The following is a 26,492-nucleotide window of genomic DNA, read 5'->3' as shown; positions in this document are numbered from 1 at the left end:
CTATTCCATCCAATGTATATGGCCATCATTTGAAATATTGAGATATTTATTGCTGGTTAGGTGAAATTTAAAAAATTGTGACACAACTTACTCTGAGACATGGATTTTCTCTTCAAGAAGGTAGGTTGATTTATATGCAAGGAAACAGTCTGACTTAGTTGGTTTCAAGCAGCAGTCCTCAGATTCAGCAGCACCAGCATCACCTGGGAAACTGATAGAAATGTAAATACACAATCTCAGATCTAAGCCCCAATTTACTGACTTAGACACTCCAGTGTTAAAGCTTGAAGTCTACGCTTTAATAAGCCCTTCTTGTGATTCTGATGCGTGCTAAAGATTGAGACCCACCGTTCTAGCTCTTCAGATGGCAATTTAAAAAATTGTAGTTAAACATGACTCTATTAATGAAAGTAAAACTTCAGTGTGTAGCCTTCTAGTTCTCAGTTTAAATTATATCCACTATCAAGTATTTCATAGATGTCCAGCTTTGAGTTTTCTGTTGGAGTGGATCCTAATAAACCAATTATAAAGTAACAGGTTCTAAATACTTATTAATATAAATATTTATATGAATATCTCCCTTTTAATACTTTAGTGACCTTTTGTTTTTTATAGGTTCACCCTGATAAAACTTATTTCACAGTAGCAGAAAAAGGAGTTTTCCCAAAGATAATCATTTATGAATATCCTTCAATGAGGCCCTATAGAATCCTTCAAGGTGAGTCTTAGAATCTTTAAAATATCGCATGTTTGAGGTGAACAGAATTCTCAAGATGACCTCACATTACTGTAGCAGTCAGGGTCTGCCAGAGAAACAGAACCAGTCAGAGAGAGAAGAGAGGTTTATTTGAAGGAATTGGCTTATATAATTGGGGGCTGGCAGATCTGAAGTTTGTAGGGCACGCTCACAGTATGGAAATTCTTGATTCTATGTCTTCAGGCAGAATTTCTTCTTCCTGGGAAGAAGAACTGGGAAACCCCAGTTCTGCTTCTAGGTGCTTTCAGCTGATGGGATGAGGCCCACTCAGGTTATTAAGGATGATCCCCTTTTTGGTTCTTTCTTAGGATTTTCATCTCTTCGCAAACATTGCTCTTAATGTTGGCTACTTTATCCATTAGAGCCCTTAGCATGTTAGTTGTAGTTGTTTTAAATTCCAATCTGATAATTCCAGGATCTATGCCATGTATGGTTGTGATGAATGCTTTATCTCTTCAAGTTGTCTTTTTTTTTTTTTTTTTTTGCTTTTTGGTATGCCTTGACATTATTTCTGAATAGTGAGACATGATGTATTGGATAAAAAGAACTGTGGTAAACAGGTGTTTGGTAACCTGATGGTAGGTTGCAGGGGAAGGAAAGAATTCTTTAGTACTCTGATTAGGTCTCATTTTTTTGGTGAGCCTATGCCTCTGAACTGTGAACTTCACAAACATTTCTCAGCATTTTCTCCCAGCTTAGGTGGGAGAGGATGGTTAGAGTGGGCTGGGTTGGATATTTCCTTCTGCAGGGCAGTTCAGTTCAGTCACTCAGTCGTGTCCGACTCTTTGCGACCCCATGAATTGCAGCACGCCAGGTCTCCCTTTCCATCACCAACTCCTGGAGTTTACTCAAGCTCATGCCCATTGAGTCGGTGATGCCATCCAGCCATCTCATCCTCTGTTGTCCCCTACTCCTCCTGCCCCCAATCACCCCCAGCATCAGGGTCTTTTCCAATGAATCAACTCTTCGCATGAGGTGGCCAAAGTATTGAAGTTTCAGCTTCAGCATCAGTCCTTCCAATGAACACCCAGGACTGATCTCCTTTAGGATGGACTGGCTGGAACTCCTTGCACTCCAAGGGACTCTCAAGAGTCTCCTCCAACACCACAGTTCAAAAGCATCCATTCTTCGGCGCTCAACTTTCTTCACAGTCCAAATCTCACATGCATACATGACCACTGGAAAAACCATAGGCTTGACTAGATGGACCTTTGTTGGCAAAGTAATGTCTCTGCTTTTTAATATGCTATCCAGGTTGGTCATAACTTTCTTTCCAAGGAGTAAGTATCTTTTAATTTCATGGCTGCAGTCACCATCTGCAGTGATTTTGGAGCCCCCAAAATAAAGTCAGCCACTGTTTCCACTGTCTCCCCATCTATTTCCCTTGAGGTGATGGGACCAGATGCCATGATCTTAGTTTTTTGAATGTTAAGCTTTAAGCCAACTTTTTCACTCTCCTCTTTCACTTTCATCAAGAGGCTTTTTAGTTCCTCTTCACTTTCTGCCATAAGGGTGGTGTCATCTGCATATCTGAGGTTATTGATATTTCTCCCGGCAATCTTGATTCCAGCTTGTGCTTCTTCCAACCCAGCGTTTCTCATGATGTACTCTGCAAATAAGTTAAATAAGCAGGGTGACAATATACAGCCTTGACGTACTCCTTTCCCTATTTGGAACCAGTCTGTTGTTCCATGTCCAGTTCTAACTGTTGCTTCCTGACCTGCATACAGAAGCAGAAGATATTAAGAAGAGGTGGCAAGAATACACAGAGGAACTGTACAAAAAAGATCTTCACGACCCAGATAATCACAATGGTGTGATCACTCACCTAGAGCCAGACATCCTGGAATGTGAAGTCAGGTGGGCCTTGGAAAGCATTACTACAAACAAAGCTAGTGGATGTGATGGAATTCCAGTTGAGCTATTTTAAATCCTGAAAGATGATGCTGTCAAAGTGCTGCACTCAATATGCCAGCAAATTTTGAAAACTCAGCAGTGGCCACAGGACTGGAAAAGGTCAGTTTTCATTCCAATCCCTAAGAAAGGAAACCCCAAAGAATGCTCAAACTACTGCACAATTGCACTCATCTTACATGCTAGTAAAGTAATGCTCAAAATTCTCCAAGCCAGGCTTCAGCAATACGTGAACTTCCAGATGTTCAAGCTGGTTTTACAAAAGGCAGAGGAACCAAAGATCAAATTGCCAACATCTGCTGGATCATCAAAAAAGCAAGAGAGTTCCAGAAAAATATCTATTTCTGCTTTATTGACTACGAGAAAGCCTTCGACTGTGTGGATCACAATAAACTGTGGGAAATTCTGAAAGAGATGGGAATACCAGACCACCTGACCTGCCTCTTGAGAAACCTGTATGCAGGGCAGTTAGGCTGCTGATAAACCCCAGCTGTTCAGGCTCTGGTTAATTGGTTAATGAGTTTCCCCTGAGGGCAGACCTTATTAAGATCAGAGGACTCCAGGGTATTTTCAAAATGGCTCCTTTCTCCCTCCCTCTGCTGGAAGTCCAGAGATTTTTTCTGGATATTTTTAGTTTAGAAATCTAGTCAAGCTCCTGGAGATAAATCTCACAATGTTGTTGGGGCCACCTTGTGACTGGTTCCCCTGGAGTTTTTAATTCTCAGACCTGTCCACACTGAGCCTCCTGCAATCAGAGTTCAGGTTTTATTGTCCAGAGTGGTTCCTCGAGCTGTTTTGGCTGTTTCTGCTTAGAAGTCTCTGCTGTGGTGACTTGAGTATCTCTATATTTTCCTGTCAGTCTCTCCGTTCTCAGAGGCAAGGCTTTGCCCCGGTTTCTTCCCTCTCTTACAGATTCAAGAAGAGCTGTTGATTTTTTCATCTTTTCAGCTTTTTAATTGTTGTTAGGATGGAATGGTAACTTCTTAGCTTCTCACATGCATAAGCAGAAACCGAGAATCATCATTTTTATTTTGTGAAAAATTCAGTGGCCGATTTTAAATTGACTTCTCTCTGCTGTCTAACATGTTTTTGTTAGACATGTTGTCTAACATGCCTTTCCTGCTTCATAAAATAGAATATATTCTCAATGTATTTTTCTCAGGCAAAATGTGGTTAAGACTTCTTCACCCTTACCCCTTCCTTCCATATTATATAATACATTCTCCAGCCAGAGGTGATGAATGGTTTTGAAATTGTTTCTTTAGGGGATTCTTGACATTCTTCCACCAATGCACATCACTATGGGTGTTCTCTCTTGCCTTTTCATTTTTGAAATAATACAGTTTTGAAAATGAAATGCTGTCTCTGTTATTAGACTCCCATTCATCTCCTCATCCTTTCAGATGGAACTGATCTGGCCTATGCGTACGTGGACTTTAACTTCGATGGTACCCTGCTGGCTTCTGTTGGTGGCAGCCCTGATCACACCCTGACCATCTGGAACTGGAAAGAAGAGAAGCCTCTACTGAGGACAAAAGCTTTCTCCCAGGAAGTTTTTAAAGTTACTTTCAATCCTGAAGATGACGAGCAGCTCACTACCTCAGGATCAGGCCACATCAAGTAGGTTGCACACATGATACAGATGCTAGTTTTTTATTGTTAGGATCTTTTCTAAGAGGTTTGGTCATCTGGAGATGACTTTTGCTGATGTTAACATTAGGATACTTTTTAAATGCATTATATTGAAAACTAACTATAGTGCAACTTTTCTAGTTGGTTATGGAGATTTTATTACTGAAAAGAGCATAGATAAAAGAAGGGCTTTGAATTTAGCCTTCTGCCTTCTTATAGGCTTCACTTCCTGAGTTTGTGTAATATCTTACTAACATTGATTGGCATGCTGTGTCCAAGTTCATACTGTGCTTTCAGATCGACTATTCAGTGTGTTGAAGTGATTCTGTATGATGGACAAGTCATTTTGATGTTCCTGAACTCAGTCTTCACTTGTGAATTGAGAGTTATAGCAGAGAGTTATATTCTTGACACCTGACTCTTAATACTAAATGGTAGCAGAGCCTATTCTTGACCTCTGATATCTGGGTATTTTCTCTGTATCACACACTGTTCTTTGTTCAGGATGGAATGATTTTGTCTTTTATTTAACAGCCTTCTGGCACTACTCTAAAGTTGCCCATAACTTGCTTCCAGTACCTCTTTATGAGAAATAATCTATCCTAAATTCTTTTTATTCCAACTTAAAACTGGTCTTTTTAAAATATAGAATAATTTAACAGATTTTTGAATCTTGAGACGTCTCAGCTAGCTCTCTGCTAACTATAGGTTGAAAAATCTTAATTTTCCCATTGCTTACTAAAGTGTATATTTTCTATGTACTATATCTTTGGAGAAAGGCTTTAAAGGATTTCATGTGTGATGTGGTATAAAAAGAAATGCAGAGGAAATGGAAACATATGATCAAGGACCTACCATAGCCTCCGAGAAGGATGTTGATTGTTTAGGCTCTTGACTTCATATTATTAACTTGTTAATACTGTCCATTATCTATTTTACATCCAGTTAGTAGATCATATTCTTTTTTCAACATAATTTTCTTCATCCCAACTATTCATTTGTTTAGGTTATAAACAAGAAGATATTAGTAACTTAATATTTATTGATTTTATGTGCTAGACACTCTTCCAAGAGTTTTTTTTCAACAATTTCATAAGGTTGGTGCAAATAATATTCTCATTTTACACATAAGAGAAAGAAGATACATATGTGATTAAGAAAATTACACAAAGTTACACAGCAAGTAAATTAGAAATTTTGGAAAATATTTACATCCTCTAAAGCAGTACTATGTAGTAGAACTTTCTTCCAGGGTGGGAGTGTCCTGTGCTGGTCAGTCTAGAGACACTGGCCATGTGCAGCTACTGAATTCTTGAAACTGGTTGGTCTGAATAAAACACTAATTTTTAAATTTTATTTTATATTAATTACTTTAAATCTGAATAAAAATAGTCAAACATATGGCTATTGCATAGGACAACACAACTCTAAAATGTAAGATTGACTCCAGTATCCTTGCCTGGGAAATCCCATGGACGGAGGAGCCTGGTGGGCCAGGAGGAGCCTGGTGGGCCACAGTCCACAGGGTCGCAAAGAGTTGGACACGACTGAGTGACTTTAAAAAAAAAAAAATGTAAGATTGACAAAGGCAGGAAGTTTTTTCTTTTTGGACTACTTTGCTTGATGCCGAATTCATGTTGCCTAGAGCTTTGCCTGACAGGTAGTTGATGCTTTAAACAAATTAACTGAATGAATAGATAAATGAACTAATATGTGACTTTTAAATATGTAAATGATTGACATTAAAGTTAAAGTAAGATTTCTTTTAGGTACATTCAATCTCTCATTGTTTGCAGGTTCTGGGAAATGGCTCTAACATTCACTGGCCTCAAACTTCAGGGTTCGTTGGGTCGATTTGGCAAAACAGCCACAACTGATATAGAAGGTTACATGGAGCTCCCGGATGGGAAGGTGAGTACAGTTGCTATTCTACAATAATGAAATTAATGAAATGAAGTGATGTACATGTATGAAAGCATGCTATACAGTCTAAAAAGCATTGCCAATATTGTCAATAACAGATACTATAATTGTAAATATAATGAGCCTTTAATTTTGCCTTTTCAGATTATCAGTTTTAATTCTGTGAATCTAGTCCACATGTACATATAATTTTGTCTTTACTAAATATTATATGTACATAGAAAGTATGCAGGCATTTTCATATATTAATGTAGTGACATACTTATCATTTTTAATTTTAATTATGTCACGGAGTTGCAATGTCTATAGTATTTCTCTCCCTCCTGTCTTCTTCACCATTATGCTTCAAGAGGATTTACTGGGTCAAAGGTTAAATACAGTCTTGCAGCTTTTGTTTTTATCACTAGATTATTGCAGAGTGTCAGACATGACTGAGTGACTATCACTTATTCACTCACTCACTATTATTCAGGAAGATTGAGACACTTTATAGTGATATCTGCAACATTGCAGTTGTTTTTTTTAAAAAGCTTTTAATTTTGTATTGGGGTATAGTCAATTAACAATGTGAAAGTTTCAGGTGAACAGCGAAGGAACTCAGCCATACATATAAATATATCCACTCTCCCCCAAACTACCCTTCTATCTAGGCTGCCATGTAACATTGAGCAGAATTCCATGTGCTATACAGAATTCCAACAAAGTAGGCTGTTGTTGGTTATCCATTTTAAAAATAGCAGTGCAACATTGCAATTTTAATCTTTTAGCTTAGTCTTTTCTTCTTATAAAACTTATAAGCATTTTGCCTGTAGAATAAATTTTCCATTAATATTTTATTTGGCTTCTTAGTAGGTTGAGTTGTGTGCTTCCCAGGTGGTTCTAGTGGTAAAGTACCCACCTGCCAATGCAGGAGACATAAGAGATGTGGGTTATATTAGTATTTGTGATCACCTCAAGTATAAGAAAGTGCCAATATACAAATATACTACTCTGAGAAACCAAATGGTCTAGTCATTGCCTAGTGGAAAATTATCAATTTGAAATAATGATGTATGGGAGGAAATAAAAAGCCTTGGATGCTGACTAAATCATTAATTATATATCTAAACCTGTAAGATGATGATAAATCATTCTAGCTTCAAATTCTACTAAGAATTAGGCTAAAATCAGTTCAGTTCAGTCCCTCAGTCGTGTCTGACTCTTTGCGACCCCATGAATTGCAGCATGCCAGGCCTCCCTTTCCATCACCAACTCCCGGAGTTTACTCAAACTCATGTCCATCGAGTGGGTGATGCTATCCAGCCATCTCATCCTCTGTCGTCCCCTTCTCCTCCTGCCCCCAACCACTCCCACCATAAGGGTCTTTTCCAACAAGTCAACAATTGCATGAGGTGGCCAAAGTATTGGAGTTTCAGCTTCAGCATCAGTCCTTCCAATGAACACCCAGGACTGATCTCCTTTAGGATGGACTTGTTGGATCTCCTTGCAGTCCAAGAGACTCTCAAGAGTCTTCTCAAACACCATAGCTCAAAAGCATCCATTCTTTGGCGCTCAGCTTTCTTCACAGTCCAAATCTCACATGCATACATGACCACTGGAAAAACCATAGGCTTGACTAGATGGACCTTTGTTGGCAAAGTAATGTTTCTGCTTTTTAATATGCTTTCTAGGTCGGTCATAATGTTCCTTCCAAGGAGTAAGTATCTTTTAATTTCATGGCTGCAGTCACCATCTGCAGTGATTTTGGAGCCCCCAAAATAAAGTCTGACACTGCTTTCACTGTTTCCCCATATTTGCCATGAAGTGATGGGACCAGATGCCAAGATCTTAGTTTTCTGAATGTTAAGCTTTAAGCCAACTTTTTCACTCTCCTCTTTCACTTTCATCAAAAGACTTTTTAGTTCCTCTTCACTTTCTGCCATAAGGGTGGTGTGATCTGCATATCTGAGGTTATTGGTATTTCTCCCGGCAATCTTGGTTCCAGCTTGTGCTTCTTCCAGCCCAGCGTTTCTCATGATATACTCTGCATATAAGTTAAATAAGCAGGGTGACAATATACAACCTTGACATATTCCTTTTCCTATTAGGAACCAGTCTGTTGTTCCATGTCCAGTTCTAACTGTTGCTTCCTGACCTCATATAGATTTCTCAAGAGGTGGGTCAGGTGGTCTGGTATTCCCATCTCTTTCAGAATTTTCCACAGTTTATTGTGATCCACACAGTCAAAGGGTTTGGCATAGTCAATAAAGCAGAAATAGATGTTTTTCTGGAACTCTCTTGCTTTTTCGGTGATCCAGTGGATGTTGGCAATTTGGTCTCTGGTTCCTCTGCCTTTTGTAAAATCAGCTTGAACATCTGGAAGTTCACAGTTCACATATTGCTGAGGGCTGACCGAATGTGGTCCACTGGAGAAGGGAGTGGCAAACCACTTCAGTATTCTTGCCTTGAGAACCCCATGAACAGTATGAAAAGGCAAAATGATAGGATACTGAAAGAGAAACTCCCCAGGTCGGTAGGTGCCCAATATGCTACTGGAGATCAGTGGAGAAATAACTCCAGAAAGAATGAAGGGATGGAGACAAAGCAAAAACAGTACCCAGTTGTGGATGTGACTGGTGATAGAAGCAAGGTCCAATGCTGTAAAGAACAATATTGCATAGGAACCTGGAATGTTAGGTCCATGAATCAAGCAAAATTGGAAGTGGTCAAACAGGAGATGGCAACAGTGAATGTCGACATTCTAGGAATCAGCGAACTAAAATGGACTGGAATGGGTGAATTTAACTCAGATGACCATTATATCTACTACTGGGGCAGGAATCCCTTAGAAGAAATGGAGAAGCCATCATGGTCAACAAGAGAGTCCAAAATGCAGTACTTGGATGCAATCTCAAAAATGACAGAATGATCTCTGTTCGTTTTCAAGGCAAACCATTCAATATCACGGTAATCCAAGCCTATGCCCCAATCAGTAATGCTAAAGAAGCTGAAGTTGAATGGTTCTATGAAGACCTACAAGACCTTTTAGAACTAGCACCCAAAAAAGATGTCCTTTTCATTCTAGGGGACTGGAATGCAAAAGTAGGAAGTCAAGACACACCTGGAGTAACAGGCAAATTTGGCCTTGGAGTATGGAATGAAGCAGGGCAAAGGCTGATAGAGTTTTGCCAAGAGAACACACTGGTCATAGCAAACACCCTCTTCCAACAACACAAGAGACGACTCTACACATGGATATCACCAGATGGCAACACCGAAATCAGATTGATTATTTTCTTTGCAGTCAAAGATGGAGAAGCTCTATACAGTCAGCAAAAACAAGACCGGGAGCTGACTGTGGCTCAGATCCTGAACTGCTTATTGCCAAATTCAGACTTAAATTGAAGAAAGTAGGGAAAACCACCAGACCATTCAGGTATGACCTAAATCAAATCCCTTATGACTATACAGTGGAAGTGAGAAATAGATTTAAGGGACTAGATCTGATAGACAGAGAGCCTGATGAACTATGGACGGAGGTTCGTGACATTGTACAGGAGACAGGGATCAAGACCATCCCCATGGAAAAGAAATGCAAAAAGGCAAAATGGTTGTCTGAAGAGGCCTTACAAATAGCTGTGAAAAGAAGAGAAGCAAAAAGCAAAGGAGAAAAGGAAAGATGTTTCCATTTGAATGCAGAGTTCCAAATAACCACAAGGAGAGAAGAAAGCCTTCCTCAGGGATCAATGCAAAGAAATAGAGAAAAACAACAGAATGGGAAAGACTAGAGATCTCTTCAAGAAAATTAGAGATACCAAGGGAACATTTCATGCAAAGATGGGTTCGATAAAGGACAGATATGGTATGGACCTAACAGAAGCAGAAGATGTTAAGAAGAGGTGGCAAGCATACACAGAAGAACTGTACAAAAAAGATCTTCATGACCCAGGTAATCACGATGGTGTGATCACTCACCTAGAGCCAGACATCCTGGAATGTGAAGTCAGGTGGGCCTTAGAAAGCATTACTATGAACAAAGTTAGTGGAGGTGATGGAATCCCAGTTGAGCTATTTCAAATCCTGAAAGATGATGCTGTGAAAGTGCTGCACTCAATATGCCAGCAAATTTTGAAAACTCAGCAGTGGCCACAGGACTGGAAAATGTCAGTTTTCATTCCAATCCAAAGAAAGGCAATCCCAAAGAATGCTCAAACTACCACACAATTGTACTCATTTCACATGCTAGGCTAAGATAAAGATCATTAAAAACTTGGTTTGAGATATATTTTAAAAAGGCTCAGTAGAGTTTGTGTAGATGTAGGGGAGAAAAGTCACTTTAAATGAGAGCCACAAAAGGAAATATTTAGAGTTAAGAGTAAATATTACATATTTATAGGATTAATTTGGAGCACTCATCTTGGGAAGGAGTGGGAAATTAGATTGAGAAGTATGGTGGGCTCCCAAGGTACAAGGACTTGAATAGTCAGGCAGAACTATTAAGCATTGGAAGAGTAGAGATACAAATGGAAAAAATTATTTATTAAGCTTGTTCAAGCAAGTTAGGAGAATGGGGTCATGGAGATGAGCTCAGAAGAAAGATACTGCTTTTATCCAAGAAGAGATGATGAGAATCTGGACTCTTCTCAGGACAAATGGAAAAGGAAAGCTTTTCCTTTTGTGACATTTCATGAAATGTGACATTTCAGAAAGGAATGAGTGATAGCCTTTATTGACTTTGGATGGCTTTAGTTACTGGACAGAAAAAAAAGCAAGTCTAAAGAAAGACAAGTGGGCTGAGGCTCAGCAGATAGAATAGATAATAGGCAGGCTGGAGAAATACAAAAAAGACTGAGTAAGGTCATAAGTGACTCGGGGAGAAGGCTGCAGAGTCCTCGAACAGGCAGGCAAGAATTGGATCAGAGTTCCCCAAAGGACATTTCATGCAGTATTCTTTTACACAGAAGCTCTCTGAAAATAAGACTTTCCTGGTCAAATTCCTTTGTACCTAAAAATTTCTTATGATGATTTCCAGTGAACACTTCTGTATTAAAGCTTCCAAGGGGTTCTAGAGAAAAGAAACTTGTTTGACTTTGTTTATCCTAGCATATGTTTACTGAGGGCAGCGCTAGTTGAGGGCCTGGTTTAGAACCTTGACTCCTGGGTAATTTGGGGCAAGGTAATTAATATGCTTCAGGCTTTTTTTTTTTTACCTTGTGAGATGGGGGATAATAATAGGACTTCCATTGGCCCTATGGTTTCTTTGTGTCAATGAGAAAAACTGTGCCCAACCTGTACAACTGCACATGGTATCCTCGATAAATGTACCTAGTTAATATGGTTTTTAGGATTAAAGAATAATATGTGTTAAGTGCTCAAGTAGTGCTTGTCATGGAGTCAATATTCAATTAGTATTACTTACTATGTAATACTAGTTCGATATCTTAAGAGTTGGTGTTTGGTGCTATATATTTTGGGATGTGCTGGATTAAATGCATTAAGTGAGGTGGTTTCAGGTGATTATCCTTGTTTGAAATTGGATATTGTTCTGCTATAATTTGCAGTAATGGCCTCACAATTTATCAAACATCTTATAACATTTGATTGTTATCACTCTCATCTATCAAGAACTTTAAACATATCTCTAAATTTTGACCCAGTAGTTCCACTCCTGGGTTATGTCCTTAAGAGATGTACAAAGAAATCTGCAGATGTGTTTGAAAATTTAACCACCAACATACTGCCTGACATCATTATGTAAAACTACATATTGTGATAAGTGGTTGTTTCTGGGGTCGTGAATTTTCAATGCTGTATTTTCTTATTTTAAAAGTTGAAAAATTTATTTTCATAGCCAGGAAAAATCGTTAAACATTTCTCACCAGCTATTTGAGGCAAATATACATGTTTATCTGTCTCATGTACATTCTTTCCTTTCCTCACACTTGCCAGGTGCTCTCAGGGTCAGAATGGGGCAACATGCTGCTTTGGGAAGGAGGCCACATCAAAGTGGAGTTGAGTCGAGCTGCAGGCAAGCCTTGTCACCAGGGTCCCATTAACCAGATAATGCTGGACGAGGGTGAAGTCATCACCATTGGGTCAGATGGATGTGTTAGGGTAAGTCTTCTTTAAACTTGAACAGTAGCACCTGCATCAAAGTCTTTTAGGTGATCATATGGGTTTTATCAGATTTTTATTTCTCACAAAGGTCACTTGAAGAAGATCAGTGGTCATTTACTCCCAGGGCCAACTCATTTTAAGTAATGCTTCTCTTGTGGTAGATTTATAGTCACTAATTCATGTCTGACTCTTTGTCACCCCCTTGGACTATAGCATGCCAGGCTCCTCTGTCCTCCACTATTGCCTGGAGTTTGCTCAAACTCATGTCCATTGAGAAGGTGATGCTGTCTAACCATCTCATCCTCTGCCACCCTCTTCTCCCTTGGCCTTCAGTCTTTTCCCAGTATCAGGGTCTTTTCTAATGAGTCGGCTCTTTGCATCAGGTTAAGTATTATAGCTTCAGCATCAGTCCTTCCAGTGAATATTCAGGGTTGGTTTTCTTTAGGACTGACTGGTTTGATCTCCTTGCAATCCAAGGGACTCTAAAGAGTCTTCTCCAGGACCACAGTTCGAAAGCATCAATTCTTCGGTGCTCAGCCTTCTTTATGTCTTTGTAAATTCTGGTCAACATTCATTAATATCTTGCCACTGAAATTTTCTGAGGGGACCTTTTGTTATTTTGATTCTGTTGTTGAAATAGTAGCTTCAGAAAATGAATTAGCACAATATTAACAGTGGATGCCAATGTCCTTCCAAAATGCCTATTATAAATTGGTCATTTTCTAGGGACAACAAGGCCAAACATTTATTTATTTATTTATTTTTACTGATTTTACCAATTAGAAATACACAGGTGAGCTGATGGGGTTTTCTAATGGATGCTCCCCTCCCGTTACCCCCATACTAATGAACTTGCTTGTCCTCACCTGTGGACACCATCCTGCCCACAGGACTAATCTGGGACACTGCTTCTGCATCTTGGTCTTTCTAGCTGTTGTCACACCTCTTCTCCCATCCCTCATGTGTAGTTACCCTGCTGTTGCTGGCCAACCTGCAGTCTTCTGGTTTACTTTGCAGTCCCCTCAGTATGTGTTTCTTCTGGGGCCTTTCATAAGAAAATATTCTTAAGGTAGTATTCTCGGGACATTCTTTAGGAAGTGGTATTATCAGAAGTAAGACCATTTTTTTCCCCCCAACCATTTGGTTACTCTGACACTTACTGAGCTTACTTATGGCTCAGACAATATATTAGAGCCATGTCTTCCAGTTTGTCCTCTTACCATTGGCCCTTTGAACCCTGTTAAGTTTAATTTTGTTCTATTATATTTATTTCTCTGAGAATCTTTTATGTCCTTTATTATGTTATACAATACATTCACTATCCTTCCAAAGCATATGTCACCCCCAAATACATCAAGATACCAAGGGGTGGAAAATTTCAAGAGAAGTTGGATACTTCATAGAGAATTCCTTCATGGCCATCACTAATGTCTAAGCTTACTTCCCCTTTGCAAAGCCCACCCTCATCTCTTCAGTGTTTTATATTGTAAATCTCTACCTCTAGCCCTTTAGGAAAAACCCACTCCAACTCCCAGGTGTTAGTCTGACCCTAGGACCTGGGACTCTCCTCCACGAGAGTACTCAATGGGACAACACCAGTCCTTCCCAAGTCTGAGTTGCTGAGTCTAGGATGATGTAGCAGGATGTGTCTGCAGAACCATCCAGCCTGGGCTTTGGCATCACCCAGAGGAAGTCCCTCCGAGTTTCTCTACCACATTAAAAACTGCTCCCTCCTTCTTCCCCAGTGCTCTTCTGGTCTCCTATCTTAAGAACAACAGTCATTACCTGAATAGTACAGTCTAAATCCAAGATAAGGAAGAGAAACATTATCTCATGAAGACATTACCTACATCTTTTTTTTTCCCCCCTGCTTAATTAAGATTGTGCTTGGATCATTCAGCAAGAAGGTCTGTGTCTCCTTTCTAGGGTCCCACGGGTCTAATATAACACAAGGCTTGTCATAATGTTTCGGTGAATGACTGAACCATTTATTCCTTACAGTCACTTTATATGCAGAAAGACCTGATACAAACTTTGAAATAAAGTTTACTTTGGGCAAACTAGAATTCTTATTCAGGACGGACTTTTTCTCACTAATCTCCATAAATAAAAGGAAATTATGATAATTCATTATTTCTGAGTAAAATCTCAGAGGTTAGGTTTTGTCTGGTGTTTTAATTATATCTACTCATCATTAATTTTCATGAAATAAGAAATGACTTGAAAAAATTGGGGTCTTTCCTGGCATAGAAAATATATATCCATTCTGACTTAGAAAATATATATTCAGAAACTGCTGATTCATTAAGGTATTTTCTTATTTTTTAAGATATGGGATTTTGAGACTATAGACACTGCTAATGTTATAGATGAGACTGGATTACTAGAGATAGAGCCCATTAATGAACTTCAAGTAGATAAGAACGTCAAACTCTTCTCTATGATAAAAATGAATGAAGTTGGAAATAACTTTTGGTTGGCTCAGGTAAGATACACCGTTTTCTCTTTGCTCTTTAAAGTTATCTGGATATAAAACTAACATAGTATTATACTTTACTGTCACTGTAAGTCCACAGAAATATCAAGACTGCTATTGATAGTATAATGAAGAGTTCCCTGAATTCTGATATTTAGAAGTGAAGTGAAAGTCACTCAGTTGTGTCCAACTCTTTGCAACCCCGTGGCCTATACAGTCCATGGAATCCTCCAGGCCAGAATACTGGAGTGGATAGCCTTTCCCTTCTCCTTTCCCTTCCCAGTCAAGGTATTGAACCCAGGTCTCCCACATTGCAGGTGGATTCTTTACCAGCTGAGCCACAAGAGAAGCCTAACAATACTGGAGTGGTAGCCTATCCCTTCTCCAGTGGATCTTCCCAAGTCAGGAATCGAACTAGGGTCTCCTGCACTGCAGTTGGATTCTTTACCAACTGAGCTATCAGGGAAGCCTAATATTTAATTGACCTATATTTTATACATAGAAAACCAATTAGCATTTTTACTATGTTAAACTGACTACAAGGTTTATGAGATTGCTTTATTATGTGGTTGCTATTATTAAATTTCAATCACACTTTAAAATATATGTAAGTGCTGGTATTGTTGGTCCTTTAAATCATAAAAAGAAAATCCTTTAATTTGATAAAATTTCAAAATGATGAGCAATACATTATTGAGTATTTAATTTTTTAGGATTCCAATGGAGCCATATGGAAGCTTGACCTTAGCTTTTCAAACATTGTAAGTTGCCTGTTTTTCTCATTTATTTCAAACTCTCATAGTAAAATGTTCATTATTCTTTTTTAAAAGATACTTTATCTTTCTTCATATTTGATCGTTGTTCCCATCAAAAACTTGCTCAACATATCCAAAGAATTTATGTTGTGTCTGTCTTTCTCTTGTTATGATTTTACATACAAAATTTTATATGAAAAAGATTCTATCTCATAAAAAAATTTACAAGAAAAGTGGCAAGAAATGGCCTAACATTTTATAGTGCTTTATAGTTTTCATAAACATTTAACATTTTAATGTATATTATCTCAAATAATCCTCTCAACTGCTAAATTTTGTAGGGAGGCAGTTGCCATCATCTCATTTTACTGATGTAGAAATAGAAATTGGCATTTGAAGTTACTTGCATCAAATCACACAGCTATCAAGTGCAAAGCCAGTATTCTCTTTCTCCTAATTCTGAACTTCAGCATTCTTGCTATCTTATAATGCCTTTTCTTATATCTATTCAGATGAAGTCATACATGATACAGAATTCTATTTGTATTTCCTTAAACTTGGCTTTAATTCTATGTTAACCTGTCTTTGAGCTCTAATAGAATCTCTCTGTTATCAGACCCAAGATCCAGAATGCCTGTTCTCCTTCCATTCTGGAGCCATTGAAGCTTTGGCCGTCTCTCCTGTCACTTACCTCATGGCCACTACCGGCTTGGACTGTAAGTAAGAACTCATATCTGGCCTTTTGTGTTGTATTTTCAGTACATTTTAAAATGTGTTTGATTAAGTCATTTGAGAATTTTCCCAGAAGGGAAGCCTCCTGATAATAATGAGGTAAGTTTTTGCAGAGGGGACGGGCCTAGAATATAGTAGCCTTGGTTATTGTGAGACATAAAAGATATATCAATAAATTACTCATGAAAATACCATTCATCTTGGTATTCTCCACAGTAGTGCTTTTCCTTTTCTTTCCATGTCCTTTTTTTCTTCTTGACTTTCAGTAAATCTATGTGGACTGTGAAAGGTAAAACTGACTCACTAGTCAATCAGCAGTTGTTTTCTTTAGTACAGTTGTCTCTCAGTATCTGTGGTGGTGGTGGGGTTGGTTCCAGGACTCCACTGATACCGAAATCCATAGATGTTCAAGTCCCTTTTGTAAAATGGCATAGCATGTATTCATGTTTATAAATTACCTGATTGAGGGTATACATGTAAAATTTTAACTAATGTAAAGAAAGACTATGTCAGTTGATTTTCTATGACATTTCTTGTTATAGTGCTTAGATATAAAGTGAACCATGGTTATTAGAGCTGTTAACATATATATATATACTATATATATAACTTGTTTCTTTAAAACTGTCTTTCTATAGGCTCTATTAGATTCTATGACTTTGCTGGCAAAACTCCTTTGCTTCAGATGAAATTCAAGCAAGGAGGTACTGCCCTTGCTTGGGTACCACGGCTGGTAAGCTTATTATAATGAATTTTACTAAAAATCTATTTGTAAATATGATATATCAGTGCTATTTCTTAGAAATATAGATATTTTATGACCCTGGATTTTAGAGAAGAATAAAAATTCGAACTTAGTTTATCCATTCAGAATATGATAGAAATCATATCATGACTTTGCTATTGTGTTTTTAATGAAAAGTCTATTCTTATGCCACCTATAGTTTAGAAATAATTTTGTGTTAAAAAGTAATCACCTGATAGAACTTTGTGTATCTGTCTTCTGTTTGACTCTGATTCATTCTATGTACTTCTAGAATGTCTCCACAATGTGCTGGGCCTATTTCTAGATTCTGTGAATATAGCAGTGAACAAAAAGACAAAAATACTTGCCAGCATGAACCTTTACCCTGATAGGAGAATGTTATACCCCCATGGGAGATGGTGGGAAAGACAGACAGTAAACAAAATAAGTAAATTTATGTGATATGTTAAATAATGGGAAAAAATTAGAGCTTTGTTCTAGTTGTCTGTTGCTGTGTAGTAAACCACTCCAAATGTAGTGGCATAAGAAAGCAATCATTTTTTTTTGCTCATATACTCCGGTTTGGGAATTCAGACAGGTGACAGCAGGGATGGTTTATCCCTTCTTCACAGTATCATGGCTTCAGTTGGGGAGACTTGAATGGTTGGGGCCTGGAGTCATCTAAAGGCTTCTTTGTCCCAAGTATGGCACCTGGGTTGAAGGCTGGGTTAAGCTGTGATGCTAATAGGAGTGCTTACCTGAAGCCCATGTCATACAGAGAGGTCATTATCACAGCATGGTGGCCTCAGGGCAGTCGAACTTCTTCATGGCAGCTCAGGGCTCCAAGATCTTATGTTCCAACATAGAAGGCAGAAGCTGCTGTCATTTCATGACCTGGCCTTAGAAGTCACATATTATCACTTGTACTATACTCAGTTAGGGGGTGAAACAGCCACAAGCACCACACAGATTCACAGAGAGGAAGTTCAGCTATTTTTCTATAGGAGGTATGTCGAAGAATTTGTAGCCATGTTTTTATAAAACGTCATGGGAATATTTGGGGAATGGTTTATCCTTAATCCTTTGAGTTGAAATCAAAGAGAAAATGTTCCAGGTCCAAATCAGATGTAGAGATGGCTGGAATGGAGGGGACTTTAATGATGGGATCAAGATCAGGAGAACTTAGGCCAGGAAATAGAAGCAGAACTATGATGAGGCTAGATTAAGTAGAAACCATGGAGTATTTAGATTACCAAACCTGGATCATTCTTTATCTAATCTATTTACACTCTTATCTGAAGTCTTTAAAATACAGCTTATCAAATTGAATCATTTTTTTCAGAGTTTTGTGGAATGTTCATAGAGCATTTAATTTTTAGCCTTAAATCCAAGTAATGATCTTATAGATATAATGCTAGAATTTCCCCTTCTCCATACCCTCTTACCTTTCTGGAAAGCTGCATATCATTCTTCACAATTTAGCTCAGGTCAAATATCATTGCCTCTGCCCAGCCCTCTACGAACCCATCTTGAAGGGTACTCATTTCCTTCATGATCTAGTACTGTGTTTAAGGACTGTGTATATACCTCTTTTGTAGCACTTAATCACAGTGTACTAAGATGACTTGCTTCATTGTCTGTCTTTCTCACCAGACTGTGTTCTTCATGGCAATACCATATCTTATTCTTCTTTGTGTTAATACTTCCAGTGCCTCTACACTTACTGGTACATATAGGCACTTAGTAAATTTGAATAAGCCACATTCAATTGGAATTGAATGTAGTTCTTATTCCCAAGACTTTCATAATTGCCTGGCCTTAAGGGATGATCACTCCATTCTAAAGAATACCAGGGCTCTTGCCCTTTTCCTAAATGCCTTCCAAGATGGCAGATTTAGTACATACAGACATTGCTAGATTTATATCTCCAGCCAAGATTTTTCTTTTAAGCTGCATACTATTTGTCATCTTCATTTTGAGATCTCCAGGGGACCTCAAACTCAACATGTCCAAGATTAAGTTCATAATCTTCTGCTGGTCCCCACTCCCCCTCCCCCCACTTCAAAACAATAAATGCAACAACAACCCCACACACTCACATACCTGGCTCCCTTCCAGGATCTCTTGTCTCAGTAAATATATGTCATTCTTGACACGTCCCTCTGCCTCATTCCCCATATCTAGTCACCACCAAATAGGACCATTATACCCATCTCTAAAATGTGTCCATGTCTCTCAGCTCCACTATACCACTTCAGACCACATGACATTAATCAGTCTCCAGGAGTAAAACAGTCATCATTTTAAAAGTCTCCCTACACAAAAATAAACTCAAAATGGATTAAAGATCTAAATGTAAGACCAGAAACTATAAAACTCCTAGAGGAAAACATAGGCAAACACTCTCTGACATAAATCACAGCAGGATCCTCTATGACCCACCTCCCAGAGTAATGGAAATAAAAGCAAAAATAAACAAATGGAACCTAATTAAACTTAAAAGCTTTTGCACAACGAAGGAAACTATAAGCAGGGTGAAAAAACAGCCTTCAGAATGGGGGGAAATAATAGCAAACGAAGCAACTGACAAAGAATTAATCTCAAAAATATACAAGCAGCTCAATACCAGAATAATAAATGATCCAATCAAAAAATGGGCCAAAGAACTAAACAGACATTTCTCCAAAGAAGACATACAGATGGATAACAAACACATGAAAAGATGCTCAACATCACTCATTATCAGAGAAATGCAAATCAAAACCACAGTGAAGTTCTATCTCACACCAGTCAGAATGGCTGCTATCAAAAAGTCTACGAACAATAAAAGCTAGAGAGGGTGTGGAGAAAAGAGAACCCTCTTACACTATTGATGGGAATGCAAACTAGTACAGCCACCATGGAGAACAGTGTGGAGATTCCTTAAAAAACTGGAAATAAAACTGCCATATGGCTCTTCCTCATCCAGCTTGTGTCTGATAGCAGGCGCAAGCACAGCGGCCGCTGCCGGCCGCCGTGTCTGCTGTTCGGTTGGTGTTTGAAAGTCGGTGCCAGTCGAACTTCCCGCCATGGCTGAGTTAGATCCGTTCGGCGTCCCCGCTGGCGGTTCCGCCCTGGGGAACGGAGTGGCCGGCGAAAGAGGACCCTGCCGCGGCCTTCTTGGCGCATCAGGAGAGCGAGATTGCGGGCATCCAGAACGACGAGGCCTTCGCCATCCTGTACGGCGGCGCCCCCGGACCCCAGCCTCACGGCGAGCCGCCGGGGGTTCCAGATGCTGTTGATGGAGTGAAGAATGGAGAATGCTATCAGGAGAGTAATGGGCCGACAGACAGTTACGCAGCTATTTCACAAGTGGATCGGTTGCAGTCAGAGCCTGAAGTATCGGAAAATGGAGAGAAGAGCAAACAGAATGCTTGGAAGCCCTTGATGCCAATTCTCGGAAGCAGGAAGCGGAGTGGAAAGAAAAAGCAATAAAGGAGCTGGACGAGTGGTATGCAAGGCAGGACGAGCAGCTCCAGAAGACAAAAGCCAACAACAGGGCAGCAGAAGAAGCCTTTGTAAATGACATTGAGGAGTCGTCCCCAGGCACTGAGTGGGAACGGGTGGCCCGGCTATGTGACTTTAACTCCAAGTCCAGCAAGCAGGCCAAAGACGTCTCCCGCATGCGTTCTGTGCTCATCTCCCTCAAGCAGGCCCCCCTGGTGTACTGAAGAGCCTCCCTGCGGAAACACTACATCTGCAGCATCTTAATCCTACTCAGTGAAGCTCTTCACGGTAACTGGATTAATTATGTTGAGTTCTTTTGGACCAAACCTTTTGTATTTAGAGTTGATCATTGTTTGTGATTGCATGTTTCCTTCAACTGTTCTCCCCGGCATTCAAGGAGGAGGTGAGGTGGCGGCAGAGGAAGGGAGGGAGGCCTCCCAACGGCAGCCTCAACCTATGCTTTTGTGCATTATTCTGAGAATAAATTTCTGTTCCAAGAAAAATTAAAAAAAACCAAAAAAAAGCCTGCCATACGACCCAGCAATCCCACTGCTGAGCATACACACTGAGGAAACCAGAATTGAAAGAGACACATGCACGCCAATGTTCATTGCAGCGCTGTTTACAATAGCTAGGACATGGAAGCAACCTAGATGTTCATCGGCAGACAAATGGATAAGAAAGCTATGGTACATATACACAATGGAATATTACTCAACTATTAAAAAGAGCACATTTGAATCAGTTCTAATGAGGTGAATGAAACTGGAGCCTATTATACATAGTGAAGTAAGTCAGAAAGAAAAACACCAAATACAATGTATTAATGCATATATATGGAATTTAGAAAGATGGTAACTACAAACCCTATATGCAGGACAGCAAGAGACACAGATATAAAGAACAGTCTTTTGGACTCTGTGGGAGAAGGCGAGGGTGGGATGGTTTGAGAAAATAGCACTGAAACATGTATATTACCATATGTGAAATAGATGACCAGTCCAAGTTCAATGCATGAAACAGGGCACTCAAAGCTGGTACACTGGGACAACCCTGACGGATGGGATAGGGAGGGAGGAGGGATGGGGAGGGAGCTAGGAGGGGGGTTCAGGATGGGGGGATACATGTACACCCCTGACTGATTCATGTCAATGTATGACAAAAATTGCCACAATATTGTAATTAGCTTCCAATTAAAATAAAATTAATTAAAAAAATAGTCTTCTTAAAGTCTCCTGTGCATCCTGTCCTGGCCACCTCAGATCCATTCTCTACATTGTACCTAGGATGATTTTCCTGAAATAGTAGATCTGATCACATCACCTCCCCACTCTCCATCCCCAAACTAAAAACTATTTGACTCCTTACCTCTCTGGGATGAAAACTATCTTTAATGTGGCATATAAGCCATTTTGTGACCTAATACTTGCTTGTGGAAGCACTGTTCCCTCACTCAGTCTGTTTTAGTCAAACTAACTTTTTCCTGGTACATTATTTCCTGCCACATGACCTTTGCACAAGCCGTATGCTCTCCCAGAGGTATTTTTATGCTTAATTAACTCCTGAGCATCCCTCTGTTCTCAGCTTCACCATATCTTCCTTAAGGAAGCTCTCAGTCTAGGTCAGCTTTCTTTGCTATACATTCTCAGAGAATGTTTCTTTCCTTTAACACTTATTTAAGTTTATAATTCCACGTTACTTTGTCTGGTTGATTAATGAAGCTCCAATACTTTGGCCACCTGATGTGAAGAGCTGACTCATTGGGAAAGACCCTGATGCTGGGGAAAATTGAAGGCAAAAGGAGAAGGAGGGGATGGCAGAGGATGAAATGGTTAGATGGCATCACCAACTCAATAGACATGAATTTGAGTAAACTTCAGGAGATGGTGGAGGACAGAGGAGCCTGGTGTGCTACAATCCATGGAGTCACAAAGAGTAGGACATGACTTAGTGACTGAACAACAATAACATGTCCTCCCACTCAACCATTAATTTGTGAAAATGGGTTGAGACTGTCTATGCTTACTCTTGGGTTGCTGCTGACGGGTCTTTGGCACATAGTAGATAGACTGTCTTTGTTTACCTGTCTCATGGTCAGCAGTGATAATGGACTGTCCTAGAAGAGATGGAGCTTACCATAAAGTGGTACAAGGAATTATCAGTGGGCCCTTATTTTAGTTCATTATTTGGTTAAATTACTGAAGTCTAAATAAAATACAGAAAATTTTCCAGGAAAGAGTACTGAAGTGGGTTTCCATTTCCTTCTCCAGGGGATCTTCCTGATCCAGGGATCGAACCCTGGTCTCCTGCATTGCAGGCAGATTCTTTACCAAATGAGCTACTAGGGAAGCCCAATTATTTAGTTAAATTACTTAAGTTTAAATAAAATACAGAAATATCTGTAATTCGCTCAGTCATGTCTGATTCTTTGTGATCCCATGGACTATCCTCTGTTCATGGCATTCTGCAGGCAAGAATACTGGAATGGCTGTCATTTCCTTCTCCAGGGGATCTTCCTGACCCAGGGATTGAACCCAGGTCTCCTTCATTGCAGGCAGATTCTTTACCATCTGAGCTACCAGGGAAGCCCATAATGCAGTGCAGCTCTCTTAATTAACTAATTTTGGAAACCTTGCATTTCTTTTTTGTCCAAGATAAGCTATGGTGGAGCACAGATCACTGCAGGATTTGAAGATGGCGTTGTTCGAATTCTTGAACTTTATGATCCAAAAGGGCTCACGGTTTTTGTGGGACGGAAGAAAGTTTCAGATGCAGATATTCGTTTGAAACAGGTTTTCAAACCTCATACTGCTGCTGTCACTGCTTTAGCTTATGATCGTGATGGAGAAGTTCTAGCCACAGGGGTAAGGAGTAAATTTCCTTTTGTTTCCTATTGAATTTTTGTGGTTAACCTTGCCTTATTAGTCTTCCTACTTAATGATGCCTTCTTTCCTTGTATTTCTTTCCAAGAACATATATCTATTTCTTGTTTTCTTTGTATTCACATTCTTTCAGTATAATCTGTGCCTGGCTATAAAATGTTAAAAATATGCTTACAAATTGAGTTGTAATGCTTATTTTAAATGAATAGAAATTCTCAACTGGGAATAATGCAGCATGTTTTATGTATGGTCAGTGTTTTAAATGAAGAGAATAACCATGTAAATTCATTATGCATAAATAGGTGAGCATATGCATTGTGGATGTTTTTGTGAATTAATCTTATACACAGGTATGGTGATCATTTTTTTTTTTAGAAACACAAGAAAACATTTGACAGGTTTGTCAAACATTCTCACAGGGAAAATGAAGCAAATATTTGAAATAAGGATGTTCCCAGAATAATTTGGGATATATGATCATTGTAGGTATAAGTATACAGTGGGTATAATATAGCTGTTAAATATTTCTTTGTACTCTCTGGAATAGATTTCATAATAATATATATTTGGATATCTCTCTTTTAATTAGAGTAAAGATAAAACTGTCTTCTTTTTCGAAGTGGAAAGGGACTATAAGCCTATTGGTTACATTACTACTCCTGGACCTATTTGCCAGTTAACATGGTCTTCAAGCTCTCATGTAAGTAGTTATTTGTCTTCATGTTTAAATCTCAATTACTACATAGTGAAGTGATCTGTTAGAAAATAGTGGGTGGAATTACTAGCTCCGCTCTTGAGTCCTACAACGAGGGGCCATGGAATCTGTTCAGCTTGACTAGTGGAACATCACTCAGGAGCTCCAAGCCACCACCCTCCATACTCCCACTGCCTCCTCTCTCTTCTATAATGTAATCAGTCTATTATATCAAACTTTGCTTCAACACCTGCCTTGCCTCTTGAGAAACCTGTATGCAGGTTAGGAAGCAACAGTTAAAACTGGACATGGAACAACAGACTGGTTCCTAATAGGAAAAGGAGTATGTCAAGGCTGTATATTGTCACCCTGCTTATTTAACTTATATGCAGAATACATCATGAGAAACTCTGGGCTGGAAGAAGCACAAGCTGGAATTAAGATTGCCGGGAGAAATATCAATAACCTCAGATATGCAGATGACACCACCCTTATGGCAGAAAGTGAAGAGGAACTAAAAAGCCTCTTGATGAAAGTGAAAGAGGAGAGTGAAAAAGTTGGCTTAAAGCTCAACATTCAGAAAACTAAGATCATGGCATCTGGTCCCATCACCTCATGGGAAATAGATGGGAAGACAGTGGAAACAGTATCAGACTTCATTTTTTTGGGCTCCAAAATCACTGCAGATGGTGATTGCAGCAATGAAATTAAAAGATACTTACTCCTTGGAAGGAAAGTTATGACCAACCTAGAAAGCATATTAAAAAGCAGAGACATTACTTTGCCAACAAAGGTCCGTCTGGTCAAGGCTATGGTTTTTCCAGTGGTTATGTATGGATGTGAGAGTTGGACTGTGAAGAAAACTGAGCGCCGAAGAATTGATGCTTTTGAACTGTGGTGTTGGAGAAGACTCTTGAGAGTCCCTTGGAGTGCAAGGAGATCCAACCAGTCCATCCTAAAGGAGATCAGTCCTGGGTGTTCATTCGAAGGACTGATACTGAAGCTGAAACTTCAATACTTTGGCCACCTCATGCAAAGAGTTGACTCATTGGAAAAGACCCTGATGCTGGGAGGGATTGGGGGCAGGAGGAGAAGGGGATGACAGAGGATGAGATGGCTGGATGGCATCACCGACTCGATGGGCATGAGTTTGAGTAAACTTTGGGAGCTGGTGATGGACAGGGAGGCCTGGCGTGCTGCGATTCATGGAGTCATACACGACTGAGTGACTGAACTGAACTTGCTTCAACAACAGAGACTTTATCATGAAATACAACATGTCAGAATGTGTTTACTTGGGTCTGGCAGCCCTTCTGACATTAAGTTCATTTCTAAGGTCTGAATGTATTTGTCCTCATCTTTATCTCTTTCCTGCTCCTCTGTCTGAATTTCATCTCCATATTCTTTTCTAACTTCCATTGCCTGTTTCATAACGACAATGGTGATTCAGCATTGATTACTAACCTTACTAAATGCCTCCAATTTCCCTAATTTTGAGCATAGCATAATTCAATCACCTGGATATTGATTGTCTAAGCCAGGTACTGTACTAGGGTCCTAGCAAAATAATAATACTGATGAACTACATAGATGTACTGTCAGAATTTTGGGGATAGCATCTGTAATCTATTTTTTAAGAAGTTATATTGCTCTGTGATAGAATTATTTAAGGTTTCACAAGGGAATGGGTGACTAAAATATCAGTATCAGTGGTATAGATAGTATGTACTATGAATATGGGGCTTTTCTGGGGGCTCAACAGTAAAGAATCTGCCTTCAGGAGCCCCAGGGAGACACAGATTCAATTCCTGGGTCAGAAAGATCCCCTGGAGAAGGGCATAGCAACCCACTCCAGTAATCTTGCTTGGAGAATCCCATGGATAGAGGAGCCTGGCAGGCTATAGACCATGGGGTTGCAGAGTCGGACACGACTGGAGCGACTTAACAGGCACGTATGCACTATGAATATAGAGCAGGGGACTATCAAGAAAGGGAGAAGTTAACACGTTATGTTATATTATTCTACCTTAATCTTAAGGAATTGGCAGAACATGAGTCAGAGGGGAGGTGAGTGCAAGTGGTATAGGTGAAGGGAATGAGAGCTGCAGAAGATGCTCTTTGTTAAAGCATGAGCAGTTATATCACAACATATTTGTGCATCCTTCAATCATTTCTCTCGATATTAAAGTTACAAAAAAAAAAGCAGGGCAACATTTTTCAGAAGTTAGGAATGATGGGTGGGAAAGGGGTGGGTTTGACTCTATAAAGGCACAGCTTGAAGGAGATCTTTTTGGTGGTGGAGTAGTTTGTATTTTGCTTGCTGTGGATGATTACTTGAATCTGCACATGTGATAAAATGACATGGAACTATACACACATTCTATATTAATGTTGATTTCC

The 26,492-nt window shown here is 39.4% G+C and overlaps 1 protein-coding gene and 1 pseudogene across 5 annotated transcripts in view; both read left to right on the top strand.

Annotated features, from left to right (window-relative positions):
- Positions 1–26,492, top strand: part of CFAP44 (cilia and flagella associated protein 44) — a 133,891-nt gene that overhangs the window by 13,590 nt on the left and 93,809 nt on the right. For all 5 annotated transcript variants that reach the window (XM_065942581.1, XM_065942580.1, XM_065942582.1 and 2 more), the window contains 10 exons: positions 616–718; positions 4,075–4,291; positions 6,100–6,214; positions 12,155–12,319; positions 14,652–14,807; positions 15,512–15,559; positions 16,170–16,269; positions 16,924–17,018; positions 23,171–23,380; positions 23,988–24,098. In XM_065942581.1, coding sequence (XP_065798653.1) covers positions 616–718; positions 4,075–4,291; positions 6,100–6,214; positions 12,155–12,319; positions 14,652–14,807; positions 15,512–15,559; positions 16,170–16,269; positions 16,924–17,018; positions 23,171–23,380; positions 23,988–24,098 — 1,320 coding nt within the window. The remainder of the gene's footprint in view (positions 1–615; positions 719–4,074; positions 4,292–6,099; positions 6,215–12,154; positions 12,320–14,651; positions 14,808–15,511; positions 15,560–16,169; positions 16,270–16,923; positions 17,019–23,170; positions 23,381–23,987; positions 24,099–26,492) is intronic.
- Positions 20,099–21,035, top strand: LOC136173241 (clathrin light chain A pseudogene; annotated as a pseudogene).

Source organism: Muntiacus reevesi, chromosome 8, assembly GCF_963930625.1.
Source record: "Muntiacus reevesi chromosome 8, mMunRee1.1, whole genome shotgun sequence".
Classification (NCBI taxonomy): Eukaryota; Metazoa; Chordata; class Mammalia; order Artiodactyla; family Cervidae; genus Muntiacus; species Muntiacus reevesi.
This window is presented reverse-complemented; position numbering and strand designations above follow the sequence as displayed.